This window comes from Chinchilla lanigera, unplaced genomic scaffold (assembly GCF_000276665.1).
Source record: "Chinchilla lanigera isolate Chin_1 unplaced genomic scaffold, ChiLan1.0 scaffold00171, whole genome shotgun sequence".
In the NCBI taxonomy this organism is placed as follows: Eukaryota; Metazoa; Chordata; class Mammalia; order Rodentia; family Chinchillidae; genus Chinchilla; species Chinchilla lanigera.
In genome coordinates, this window is record NW_004955572.1 from 1,574,372 (window position 1) to 1,588,686 (window position 14,315).

Genomic DNA, 14,315 nt, shown 5'->3' on the forward strand with positions numbered 1-14,315 from the left:
ATGGCAGCCTCCCCCCCCCCCCAACCATCCTCTTGATTATAGAGTGGCCCTTCTCTGGATCATCTCCAGCTCCATTATGTCATTCTGGAAGCACTAAGACCAGACCTGCACAAGTGTGTGTGTGTGTGTGTGTGTGTGTGTGTATGTGTATTCATCTGACTCTGTCCCCCTCCCCAATTATAAATCCTAGAACAGGATGATTGTCCAAGACTCTCTTCCCAAATTACAGAGAAGGCACGCTGGCCCCAGGCTGAAGCTTCCTTCTGTTTCTCGGCGCAGCCCTGGCCTCAAGGGGCTAAAACGGCTCCCTGTCTGGCTTGAGAGCCTGGGAGGTGGATAACTAGGATGGGGAGTCCGAGGGAGGGGGGTCTTGCGCAAGCGCAGGTCCCTGCACGGACCGCCAATGCTGCTGCCTCCGGGAGGAGAGGGAGGCAGAAGAGGAGGGAGGGAGAAGAGGGGAAGGGAGGGGGAGGCGGCACTTGGTCTGCAGCTCTCTACCAGAGGCAGTCTCTCTCAGCTCTCGGAGAGACCGGGAGAGGCTGCCGTGGAGTAGGATGGTCTGCCAGGCTCCTTGAGTCAGGGGCGCCTAGAGCAGCTTCGTGGACTGGGGAGACCGGGCAGCTTTCACCATGCATCAGTCCCTGACTCAGCAGCGGTCCAGCGACATGTCCCTGCCCGATTCTATGGGTAAGTCTAGCCGCCTTTCCTCCGGGGGCAGCAGCAAGGAGTGAGTGCACTGCGTGCGCCCCTGCCACCTCGAGAGTCCGAGAGCGGGAAGCGGGTCTAGGGGCTCCGCGTGCCCCAACGTCCGGGTGGCGGGCCAGAGCCCTAGGGGAGCGGCCCAGCTGCAGCGCGGGCGACGCGCGCCAAGCTAGCGTCGGAGACTCTCTGCCCCGAGTGCGGCTGTGTGCGTGTTTGTGTGAGTGTGTACAGACTTGCAGCCAGCGGTAAACCCCAGCTGTCTGGGGATCAAAACACTTCCCTTCAACCTGCGCCTTCGCTTTCCATTCGACGCTCCCGCTTCGCAAAGTCCTCTTCACTTCTGAGAGCTCACGACTAAGGATAATTAGAAGAAGCAGGATCCTCGCCCCCCTCAACTCTCTGGAGCTGCGGCGGTGGGGCGGGATGGTTCGCACCTCGCTGATGGGGGCTTTGCGCAACTCTGGGGGATGGGCGGGGGGGGAGGGGGAGGAGAGCTGGCGGGAGTGGAATTCCTGAGCAATCGCTCAAGTCAACCCGGCCCTACCATCTGCAGCGGCAGGATCAACATGCCTTCAATTTGATTCCTATTCCGTTCCAAATGCAAGGAATGTGCGTGAGTGTGAAATGGGGGGTGGTGAGAGAGCGAGATAGAATATCGAGCGCAAGCCCGCGCATCTCAAGTCCCGCGTTTCCCCTCCGAGTGGAATGGAGGGGGAGGGGCGCCTTTCTACACCTTTCCTCTCAGAAACTCAGGGACTGCTACCAGGACAGCCAACTTGGCCCCCCCTCGAATCAGCTTTTCCGTAGTTACAAATAAACAAACAACAACAAAAATCTCAGTGCCCCTCAGCTGTTAGGCACCTTCCCATGCTCTATGATTTCATTGGGCGGAGAAATTAATTTGGAGCCCAAGAGAGCAGGCGGGATCGTCAAACCATGATTCCCACCGAATCATAAATTCGCCTGGGATGCACTTCAACCAAATCAAATTCTCTTTTTCCAACATTACACTCTGCAAAATCCCTCCGACCCGAATTCCTGCCGTGCAAACTGCTCGGGTTGTCTAGGGTGAATTTGCGGGAGCATCTCGAGGAGAGAGGGAAGGTCGCGTCTCCCGTGTGAGCTCCCTACTGCTCGCAGAAGACTTCGTCAACACAATTCGTTCCCAGAAAGGGTCCCACAAAGTATTATCTCCTGGACGGTGGAAAGAGCGCATTCTCAATGGTTTTACATATTCAGCATAAGAATTTACTCTTTTTATTTTAAGGACATAGTTATTTGCAACAGTGTCCAAAGAGGCCAACAACTCAGTCGGAATCCAGAGCCCAGCGGCACCAGATTTCCTCGCTCTCTCTGGCTCTCTCTCTCTCTCTCTGTGTCTGTCGCTCTGTCTCTCTCACGCACACGCACACGCACACCAGAATGCACTCCTTACCTTGGCCAGCTGTGGCGCCAGCGCGTCCCTGGCCTCCTGGCTGAGCGTCCGCTAGGGCGGTGGGGTGACACAGTGCGAGGCTCCGCAGAGACATTCCCTCTGCAACCACCTGCAAACCAAGCCTCCCGGCCCGGCCAGTCTGACCGTGTGGAGTGGTCAGACCGGTGGTCCCCGACTGTCGGGGGTTGCTACTGCACACCCCGTGGGTTGGGAAGAGACAGAGAGAGTTCTTTCTCGGACTCCTTGGGGATCACAGATAATCTCGCATTTCGCAAAAGATCTGCGCAACAAGCTGAGTGGGCTTCGCCCGGTCTCGACGCTGCGGGAAAGGAATCATAGATCTCACGCAGACGCTGAACCGGCACGCACCACGCGTTCCGCCTTTTAAAGTCTGCAGACCTATGGCACAAACAAATTCCCAACTGAAGTGGTAACCCCAGGTCTCCTCAGTTTGGACTGGGGAGTCTCCCTGGAGTTCCCTGGCACTGGTCCCACACAGTTCAGGCCTGAATCAGCGTCTAGGTTTTGTGGGAACTACTCCCATTTAGCACTGGAAACGCCACCTTCCCTTGTATGCATGGAGGGGAAGAGTGAGTGGGTGACGTAGTGTTTCAGCCTCCAAGCACTTTTTGGGGGGGGGGGCGGGGAGACCCGTTACAGTCAAGACACAGTCGCAGCCAAAACAAAATTTCCAACACACACTGCCCCAAGGTGCCTGCACTGTACGTTTGCTAGCTGCCTGGGTGTGAGCAGCTTGCCCCAGACTCAGAGTTTAGCAAGCACCGGGCAATTATGAACACGGTAATTTGACTCCTGCGCCCCTCCATCCCCTCCCATCAACCCTTCTCTCCATTTTGGCAACACTGCCCCCAGGCGCTTAGACACTTCTACTACAGCAGGCACTCCTCCCTCTCAAATAACATTCGCAGTTCACCTGGAGGCCTAGGATGTCTCCTTCAAAGAACTGACTAAAGGGATGGAGGTGGTGGCTCTCAGTGCCTTTAAGGAAGTGTTTGGGAGATTGGCAGGGCCTTGAGGCTCTTGTGTGGGCAGCCACCTGTTTCCACGGATGCTCAAGACTGGAACTTCCTGGGACCCGCGCAGTGTGGTAAAGCTGATCCAGGTAAGCAAATTCCAATCGGTTCAAAAGATTAACTCGGAGAATTAGCTGTCAGTCACCAACAACTCGGTGTACAGAACAGGATCCTGGGCTTTTCATCTTTGCTATACACCTATAAAGATTACACACCCTACCTACTCTCTTGGGGGGGATAATCAAGATGTACAAAGTAAAACACAAGTGAGCAGAGACAACATTCTATCTTCTAAGCGATCCACATCTTGGTTCCTGTCAGATGCATATTCCTGGAACTGATGGACAACATATGGGGGGTGAACCAGACCCACAGTTACACTTGTAGCAATTACAATTAATATACTAATTGAGTAGTGTTTAGGAACTTAAGGACATGAAATAGTGAGTGGCTCCACTGGGCTTGATCAAGGAAAACTTCTTGGAGGTGAATTTTGAGCAGGTTGCAAATGAAGGGAGAGGCTCAGATTCAAAGACGGAAATGAAGGCAGGGACTCTGACTGAGGGGAAAGACCAGAAGAGGGGAAATTTGAGAGGGTGGAGACAGCAAATAACTGGATACTTCTAGAACTCGAAAGCATCCTGGTCTCTGCGCTTCTGGGATAGAAGCAGGGCGCTGCAGAGAGGGAGGGCTGCAGTACTACAGGAAGGCTGCTGGAGTGGGGTGCAGGCTATGCCAATGATGAGATTTCAGATTCTCAAGGCTGTGGGTTGCAGGGGTTGTTGTTTACGTAGAAATTTACTTGGCAGCAAGCAGATGGAGCAGTAAGAGATATTGGGGTTGTGACACTCGGTGGCCAGGAGGCTTTTGGTTCGAGGGAGCTCTCAGATGTACTCTATTTTTAAAAATCAATTCTGTGACCGTAGGCAATATTTATTCACACAATGCCTTCTACAACCCTTTTTAATGAGAAGAGAAACAACTCTGAGATGTTCCCTCTTTATTCAGCAAGTACTGACTGCTTCCAAGTTTTTAAAATTGTGATAGGCACATTTTCAAGTACCTGCTATAGTTTTTAACCAGCTCGTGATGTCTGACTATTTTCATGTGTTGATTTACTAAACAAAACCGGCATAAGATGGTCATATGTTCCCAGGCACACCGAAGGCAAGCCCTGAATTGTACCCTAATTACAACAGAGTACAATTTTCCCCTTCTAAAATAGAACAACCACCAAGAAAATGTCTTAAACAGCTACAATAAGCTGCCTTTTAAGATCCCTGGCTATACCTTTAGAGAGCCTACAGGTATGTTTGGTTTAAATAGGTGTGGATTTTATTAAGTCAAATTGACATTGAAGATAAATTGAGGGGTAATTCTTCATTTGGAAAGCATTTACCCAGGAGTTCTTTAAAATAGTTAACTCTCCAAGTGCAACCAGGTATCATTTTATTTTATATATAGTAATTATGGTCCTTACAGTGTAAAATAAGGGTGACTGTGCAGATGTGAGGGGACAGAGGATAGCTATTCAACCGAGTGATGGGAGAGATTTCATAGCAATTTTATCCAAAGAAAATCTGACTTGGAGGCTAGGCCCCTGTGGGGATGTAGGATCTTGGGGTTTCTCAACTGACTGAATTTTCAGTTCAGGTTCTAAAGCAAAGGAAAAAAATAGATTTCCAAATGACACTATGTGGTTTGCTGAGTCACTTTTCTGACCTGGCTCTTGTGCTTTTAAGATTTAGAGTGATATTTGCAAAGAAGACCCAAGAGCTGTGAATAAGATTAAAGGTCAGTTGGTAGGGAAGGCACAAGTGTGGGTTAAGCAAACATCGGAAAAACCGTGCATACATATACTTTCCTCCAGTTTAGTCTCAAAGGTTACATGTGGGAGACACACACACACCCGCTGCAGGTGTATGTGGATGTTTACTCATTCTCTTTTGCCAATTTGGGCCATCGGGGGCTAGAGAGCCTGCAAGAGTGACAAAGGAGAAAGAAGACCAGAATGGAAGGTGGTGTTGGTAATTTTATGTTAGAGCTCTTCTGTGGAACCATCTCACATTCTTACTAAGTATGTATAATCAAATAGACTTAGGGGTCCTGGTTTAGAGATTCATTGAGAAATGAAATCGAGACGAAAGATAACTAACCTGCAGGTAAAGAGAAGAAATAAATTATTTACCCAACCCCTGTTCCCTTGCAGGCTCTAGGCAGTCTGAATCACTAGCTTTGCTCATGTTTACCCCCAATCAGCTTGCCATTTGCATCCCCAACAGCCATCTCACATGAAGGACCCTGGTGTCACAGATGTCTCTGGGCTTTATGGCTTTCCCCATAGAGGCTGGACTCAAGTCTCACTGGAGAGAAGCTTTATTTCCCAATTCTCTTTACCTCACCTCTCAGGGTTAGATTGATGCTTTACTATATGGGTGCCTGTAAATGCTCAAACTACATCTACGTTTCTATGTAAATAGTCTTACAATAGTACTGAATTAGAAGTGCCCCTGATGAGTCAGGTCTCTTACTTTCTAGGCTGACATCAGGGGAGACCACCAGCTCCCCCCACCTCCCTCGAAGCCTTAGGCTGGGATCAGGTGGGGAAGACAAGACTCCCGGTGGGGCTAGCAGGGTGGAACTCCTGATACTTTTCTTTCACCCAGGAGGGGACATCTGCAGGGTGCTGCAAAGCCAAATGCCACCCCTTCACCACCAGGCCTCCTGAGCCTCACCTGGTTTTCTCTCTTCCTCTCCTTCCTTCCTTTCCTCTCCCCCACCTCATACTGGTGCAGTCTGTGTAGCTTCTGTCCCCTCCTGATTCCTGAGGCTGCAGCAAGGGTCTCACAGAATGACTGGGTCTAATGAACAGACCCAAGGGATGTCTTTAAGGCCATAAATGACAGTTAAGCCTCCTGGGTGGGTGACCCCATCATAAGGCTCCCCACTTTTTCCTTCTCCTCCCCCTCCATACCTCCACCAGAGAACTGGACTCCGGCATTCCCCATTTGATTATCCTGACCTCCCCCAGCTCCAGGAGGTAGCTCTCCCCTAGTATTTCTTGTTCAGGGGCCCTTCCTCATGCCAGGGAAATGCCCGCACAGTGCGGAGTAGTGCTCCATTCCTTTAAAAAAATTAAATTGAAAATGGAGTCGAGATACCATTTTTCTATCTGACTTAATAAGCCTGTTTTCGAAAAAACGTATTGGTTTGTGCTATCATGTCTGATAAGCCCTGAGTAGGAGAATGAGTTTCTCATCATTTATATTTATGCCACCCTCACATAAGCCTAAATATGTATAAGTTATAATCCTTACCGTCTACCTCCCCAGATACATATCTTTGTGGACTAATGGCCTCCAAACACTTACTTTATTACACACATTTGTTATGTGACAAACCTTGCCAAAGCACCATTTAAAGTTTATACATGAGGTGGCAAATGTCAGAAATAAATGAAAAAAAAATCCCAGTACCTGGCTTGGTTCTGATATTTACACTGAAAATGAAATTTGCTGTCTCTAGATCATGAAGAAAAAAACCTCCTTAGTTTAATATTGGCTTTAAAATATTTTTATTTAATTTCTCCACACAAACTCTTCCCATTCATCATATGCTTTATAATTTGGCCTGAAAACAGTCTGTTAAGTGGGTATGACACATCTTTTATACAATGCCAAAGGCACAGAATTTGCTTTGTTTTTATGTAACAGGCAAGATTTCTTCTGTTATTTTCAAACTGGAAACATATTTTTATTACAAAAAAGGCACCTATGATTGCAAAAATAAAAGCTCCATATCGCCCCATAATTCCACTGCCTGGAGAGAACTCCAGTTATCAGTAGATGTAGGAAAGAAAATCCTTCCTAATAATATTTTTTTAAAAGTTTCTTCTTTCCCTAGCTGAAATGAGCAATTTCAGTTTCTCTGTGTGCTTTCAGGAGCCTTCAATCGGAGGAAACGAAATTCCATCTATGTCACCGTGACTTTGCTTATTGTGTCCATGTTAATTCTCACCGTGGGCCTTGCTGCAACCACCAGGACCCAGAATGTGACTGTTGGAGGTTATTACCCAGGAGTTATTGTAAGTACAGAAAGCTGACGTAGATCTCTGTTGCTTGCTGGTTGCAGAGATTCTGGCTCTACTTTGATGGTTTTCAATTCTGTGTGAGTTTGTAGTATATGCTCAGATTTCCTCTTTGTGGCTGTTTTTATTTCTAAGAAAGGAAACTCTGGTCCTGTTAAGAAAAGAACTGGACTGAGGCTCACAAGAATCTCAGTGCCATCCCTAAGTAGTGTGATCCTGAACACGTCATCTAATTCTTTAGTACCTCGGTTTTCCAATGTAAGAGGTGTTCCTATCTAGCAGTGGTAACCCCATAACCCCAGGCTAAGATGCTTTGTCTCTGGTCATCTGCTTTCTTATACATGATAGAGGTCATTTGACCTTACCTGAAATTTGAGAATCCTGGCAACTTGACGTTCTGCAGCCAACAGCACTGATCTCCTAAATGATACTGCATTCGTATCAGGAAAAATGCACAGACATCACACTCCTAAAACATGTATATTTATTCATTTATAACATACACATGTACATAAAACTTACACAAAAAACGCTCAAAAATTTGATGAAATGAAATCATTTTTAATATTTCATACAAATGAAACAAAATGTCATGGGATAATATAATATGCACTTAGTATGAAGTTTGTCATTAAAAATAGTGGCTATAAATCGCTATTTCAAATGACCCACTAAGTCACTGTGGATACTTTTGGCTGTTTTCTTATTAGATATGATTAGAGTGTTATCAGAATCACCATTTTGCTCTTGTTCAATCTGACAAAAAGTTGCCATTTTCTTGCTGCCCATGTGCACGCACATTAGTAAGGTCATCTTCAATTTGTGATTTTTTCACAGGAATCTATTCAAGCCTCTTGTCCCTTTAGTTGGAACTACTTCAGTTAAAACTAGATAACACAGTCTAGATAAGACATAAAATGGCCTACCAGCAACCATTTGTTGCATGGAATTTGTCATCTTCCTGAATGATAGCTCACTTGATTATCTGACATTCACACCAATGATGGATGCCAGTGACAGTCCATTTATTGACTATTAGTAACACCCAATTTCTTTTTCTTTTCTTTTTTTTTTTTTAGACATGGCCTCACTATGCAGTTTAGGCTGACCTTCAACTCACTGTGTAGCCCAGGCTGGTCTTGAACTCATCACGGTCCTTCTGAGTGCTGAGATGACAGGGATGCACCACCACACCTGGCTCTTCTTATTTTAGATGAACAATAAATAAGAAACAAATGTTCTAATGGTTTCTTACCACGTTCGAGTGGATTGTTTTTCCCACACCTGGAGTGCATGTAATCCATTTTGGATACAGTTTGAACTCATTGGATTAAAAAACCCTCATTTGCCAGGCTGGGCAACACAGGGAAAACCTGTCTCAAAAACAAAAACAAGAAGCCAACCCCATTCAGGGTTATGGGCACGTCTCCTGAATCCAAAAACCTAACTCTGGAGGTCGGCTCATGCTTTTAATATCAACTACATGGCTCTCCCGTTGTAAATGCCACAGAACAGAGAGGAAGCTTAGGACGGTTCTGTCTCTCTACTAAGACAACAAAGAGCTAAGATTATTTGTTGTTGTTTTGTCTCCAACCCCTCTCTCTTTTGAGAGATGAGGGCTGGAGAAGCAAAGGGGAGAGAAGGGATTAGAGATGATGCTTTTGACAAGCTAGCACTGTGCAGGATCAAGCCTGGAGCCTGTTGCCTAGGTCACCGATTCCGTTCCAGAGTCAGTCTCTTCAGTACCCCTCGTGAAACTAGGGCTTGCTGTGGGCTGTCTGGGCTGTGTCTCCCAGGAGCTGAAGGCTGCCTAGGGAAGTCCTTTCTCAGCTTTTGGACAGGCAGGGCACCCCCACACCCCAGTCAGGGGCAGGTATCCCACAGACACCCGTTGGGCCCTCTGTTAAACATGTGATGTGAAAACACACCCAGTCCACTTCCTGTGGTGAGGCAAGAAAACCAGTCGTCAGCAGAATTGGGTTTTATTTTTAAACACAAGCAAAGGAGGAGGGAGGAAAAGAGGGGTTAAGAGAGCGTTTCGGTGGCTTAGAAAAGCAATCTATAGGGTCTGTGTGACTTTGTGTGCTTGAGGTAGCTGCATTAGTGAAATATTTTTGACTGATGAGCAAATTCTCAAGCCAAGCTTCAGTCTATGTGGGTGAGGGGAAGGTATTTTCCGCGTCATTTAAGAGTACAAACTCCTATTCATGAACAGTGCCTGTGAACCTTCTCTGTAGAATGTCTGACTGTGGGTGGCTAGGTTGAAATACATTAACAAAGGAAGGAGGGTGCATGATTGTTGTTACTCAAGTGCCCGATGTTCAGCTAGCACTGGGAGTTGACGCAGTGGGGGCGTGTGTCTGGGTGTGCGGGTTTCACTAAAAGCTAGCAAGGAAGTGTTAATAGGAAAGCTATCCTGAGTAGACAGTGTGTCCCAGGTTTAACCTTTACAATTTTTCCCCTCATAGCTCCTGTACATCATTTCTTTAAAACTGTATTTAATGATAGAAAATGAAGGGGAGAAAAGAGCAGATTGAAAAGTTGAAAAGTCCATTTGAGTTTATAGGTCAGATCGTGTTATCACAAATACAATTAGGACTCCTAGCTCTGAAACAGTAGACACCTGAGAATCCAGATTTGTCTGGGAATAGGGTGCTTTCCCTAACTGAATAGTTAGGTTATTAGGGAGTTACTACATAAATTCTAAGGCAGTAGTTGTTCCCACCTAGGTATGAATAAGAATGGCCTGGTGAACTTCTGAAAAATGCAGATCTCTCATCCCTACCCCAAGAGATTCTGATTCTGGGTGGGCCCTATGAATCTGAATTTTCTTTTCATGAGCTAATTTTTGATTGAAAAAGTAATACATGTTAAATCTAAATTTTATTTATTTATTACGAGGAATTGAACTCAGGACCTCACACTTGCCAGGTAAGCACTATGCCACTGAGCCATATCCTGGGCCCCTATTTTCTTATTTTTGAGACAAGGTCTTGCTATGTAGTCCAGGCTGCTCTTGAATTCACAGCAATCCTCCTGCCTCAGCCTCCCAAGTGCTGGGATTACAGGCATGCACCACTACACAGGGTGAAATCTGCATTTTTAAGACGTACTCCAGGGGATGGTAATTTAGGGGGACCAGCGACCACTTAGAAAACTAGAACATAAAAAATATGCTTAGCAATAAAACCAAAAGGAGCATAATGTGGCATTTTAAGATTCTGTACTGTCCAATTGGTCTTTCTGAATATAAATTACTATTGTAGAGATCTGCAAAAAAAAAAAAATCAGGTTATTCAGAACTCTGATGTATTGGACTCTGGTCAAATGTGTTAACAATGCATGAGAATTTAAATTTTGAAAGCAGACATATTAGGGAGAAGTTGTTAGATCTGTTGTATAGACTTACTACACAATTCATTTAAATATTGAGTTTGCTGGCATTTAAAATATAACTAATTCAGTTTGTATAACTCTGTCATGTGATACTTTGCAGAAGCATTTTTATTTTGCCAAGGCAGATGCTGCTATCCAGTGAGGTACCTTATGAGAGCATGTTCACTTGCTCTACTTAACCTGGAAGTTAATACTTGGCATCGTCATTCTAAGACACATAGGCACACATGCATCTTTCAAAGATGTGCTAATCTATACAGGCCGAACAGTAGCTTTAAAAAAATTAAAGCTGACAAAGAAAGACAAACTGACTTAAGATTTTTACTGTCCCTAAATGTCCAAAACATATTCCATTCCAGAAGAGTTCTGGTGAGCTTTCAACTCTGAAAGCCTAAAAATCCAAGCACCTTGGTTGTTGCATGAGTCGGAAAACTGTGGGTGAGTTGCATGAATCCACAAACGGTGGTGAGGGAGGTTGCTCCTTCCCTCCAAACCTCTCCTTACCTCGGATCTAGAACAAGGCCTCCAGATGTGTTCCCCAGCAAACCCGCAAGATCGAGTTGGCCCCCTGATCAGTAGGGAAAGCCACCCTCTCCTGAGGTGTTGTGCTGTTAAGGTCCATACTTGCCTGAGTTTTCTTTGAGGAGAGCCACCGGCAATTTCTGCTCCATCAGATGATTGAAAGTCACACCAGAATAGAGTAGGCGAGTAGAAGACAGAGACAACAGCGATAATTCCAGTCAATAATCTGGAAACCTCTAGGCTGGTATGGCTTCAACTTTACATGTAAACACTCCTTGATAAAAAAAAGAAAGAAATGTTTATTTTTTTCAAAAATGCTTTGAATAATTTGAATGCTTAGGAAATATAAAAGAGCTCTGAAGAATCAGCTTTCGTGGCATATTATGAATTAGGCAGAAACTTTTCCCACTTCTTATTGAAAATGTTTCTAAAATCTAAGTTCCTGCTAAAATCTAAATTCCTAACTTAGTAAGTACATTTTAAGGTTGAGACTTCAATCATAATTTACTGCCTTTTACAATGCCACAGGTTCCTAACTTTCATTGGTTCCCTGTTCCTTCCTTAGCATGCCATTCAAAACGCTCAGCAGATGCCCTCAGCCAGGTTTCTCATTACCTCTCCTTGGCTAAGATTGTCACAGACCCTGAACATGCCTTAGGTTTTTCTGCCTTGGCACAGTCATTTGCACTGCTCCGCACACGTCCTCCCTGCTGTCTATCTAAACACGCTCTGTTCCATCTCAATATATAGACACAGCAGGAACATTTCTCAGCTACTGGGTTTCACAGTGGTGTCTTACTATAGATTCCTCCTACTCGTGGTTCCTGAAAGCGTCTCATGTGTTGCTTTGTGATATCTGTTGGGCCATATTCCCATTTAGCTTGGTTTATACAGGTTCACAGTCTCTTATCTGAACCATTGGGACACACGTGATTCAGAATTTGAACTACTTGTTTTTAGAAATATTTTACAGTGCACATACCATATATTACCAAATACTCCAGCAGGGCCTTGAGAAGCACCCCATAATAAAATAGTTTCATATGTCTGTAACAAAGTGTGAATTTTTACATTAAGTGGGATAATGATTTTAAAGTAATCTCACATCAGTTCAAGGTCAGTCTTTGCTGCCATGTTAGTTACCAGAAAACCTTTTTGGTTTTATGAGCTTTGTGGATTTCAGGATTATGGAAAGAGATTGTGAACTGGTTTACCTAATTATAGTGTGAGATCCTCGAGCCTGAATCCCATTGCTCTTGGTATCAGGTCCCGCCCCAATTTCTTGCCTCCAAACCGCAGATCCAACACTGCCTGCCACAGAATAGGTGTCCAGATGATATTACTAAATAAATAGTCCTTCTGAACCTCAGTCCTGGGTGTGGGGGGCAGCGGATGAAAATAGGCTGAGGTAATGAGGTACAGTCAGAGAAGAGCCCTGGAATCTGACTTCAATTTCTAACTATTTGTCTTTTTTCCTCAAAAAGTGGAGGGCAGCCAAAACAAAGCAAATGGATTATTTGTTCAGGTAGTGAGCAACCATGAGGGAGGTCCAAAGGTCTGAACATGACATGAGTCCGTGAAGTTCTTGGTGGGGACCAGTGAGCTGACGTTTCTGAGGTCTCAGGAGAGAAAACATGATTGGAAGCAGCTGCCCATTTTCAGGAAGCTCTGTTGGTTCCCTTCTTTATCCCAACCCCTCAGCTCTGTTTCAAACAGTACTCTTCCATCCCTGCAGAGCCCTTCTTCTCTCAGGGGCAACAGTGAGGGTCCTGTTACTTGAAGGTCATTAACCCTGGCCGCAAGAGCAGCAAGGTGTGGCTGGAAGAACACCAGCTGCTAGGGAACCACAGGATTAGTCCTGGCCCTGCTATTAACTTGCTCCAAGAATAGGTGGGTCCTTACATTTCTCTACCCCACCATTTTCCTGTTTAGTACATTGGAATGACATTAACTCTGCCAAACTCCAGAATATTCCTTTCACCAAAATGAGGAGTAAGTGCTTCTTTAACATAAAATGCTTGAAATGTAATCTTTTTAGTGATCAGTGAGTTCATCAACTTCTCATTCAGGAAAGTGAATTCTTCCAGCTATGACTCAGTAGATACTATTTCTCAGTCTGTTGAACTCTGCCTATCATTTCAGCCATATAAAAATGTCTTCTCCTCCTTGAAACCTTAAGGCATTTATTTAGCAGCCTACTTCATGCAAGTCATTTTGCATACTTTATCTCATTTAATTCTCACAGCATCTCAGTGTGGTAGAAGCTATTATGATGCCTGAGTTATAGATGAGGAAACTGAAACACAGAGTGGTTAAAAGACCAGTTCAAGGCCACACAGTTTATAAATAGCAGAACCAGGGATATAAGCCAGAATAAAATATTCTCCATTCCTATAGCACTGTTTTTACCTCCCCTGTGGTCCTTAATCCAGTCTGTCTCTCCCTCACAAGACTGTGAGCTCTTAGAGGACAGGGGCTATGTTTTCTTATACATTTGACATAAAGGTACTCAGTGAATGTTGGAAAATTGAATGGATTGGAATGGAATGAAAAGGGGCTGGGGAAACTGGATGAAGTAATTGGATGGCCTAGTATTTCCTGTTCTGGAGTATGTCCTTCCAGTCAGTTCCACAAGGGTTCAGCCACCTCTCCCAGTCACTGCCGTCAGAGAGTTATTTGAGAGTGTCAGAAATAGCTAGTGTCTTTGCTTCCTGTCGTAGGGGAAACATTGCTGATGGGATTCAGGAGACATTCTGTGAATACCTGTGGAAGCTAATGAACTGTTTGGTAAAAGACTTACTTTCCTTGTAAGAAGCTGCATTTGAATTTCTCCACATGCCCACAAATGGCCCAGAGTGCCCTAAGCGCAGACTATTCATGGAATTCCTCCTAAAAAAATAAAAGCCGTGGAACATACTGGAGAGGGAGATAAGATAGAACAGGGAAACTCTTATTGTGAAATAGAGCAAATAATGACAGGATTTTCCAGCTCAAATTGAGTTAGAATTGATCAAATGTTAAATATCTTTACAATAGTAATAATAATATTCAGAGTAAAGCAATTTTTACTGAGTAATTACTGTGTGCCAGGCGTTGTGCAAAGTTCTTTAAATGTATCATCTTGGCTCAGCCTCACAAA

The 14,315-nt window shown here is 45.0% G+C and overlaps 1 protein-coding gene across 4 annotated transcripts in view; it reads left to right on the forward strand.

Moving 5' to 3' along the window:
* Positions 1–413: 413 nt before the first annotated feature.
* The window catches only part of Tmem255a (transmembrane protein 255A), a 53,986-nt gene continuing 40,084 nt past the window's right edge, over positions 414–14,315 (forward strand). For all 4 annotated transcript variants that reach the window (XM_013509442.1, XM_005413666.2, XM_005413667.2 and 1 more), the window contains exons 1-2: positions 414–687; positions 7,113–7,255. In XM_013509442.1, coding sequence (XP_013364896.1) covers positions 630–687; positions 7,113–7,255 — 201 coding nt within the window. In that variant the 5' untranslated portion in view covers positions 414–629. The remainder of the gene's footprint in view (positions 688–7,112; positions 7,256–14,315) is intronic.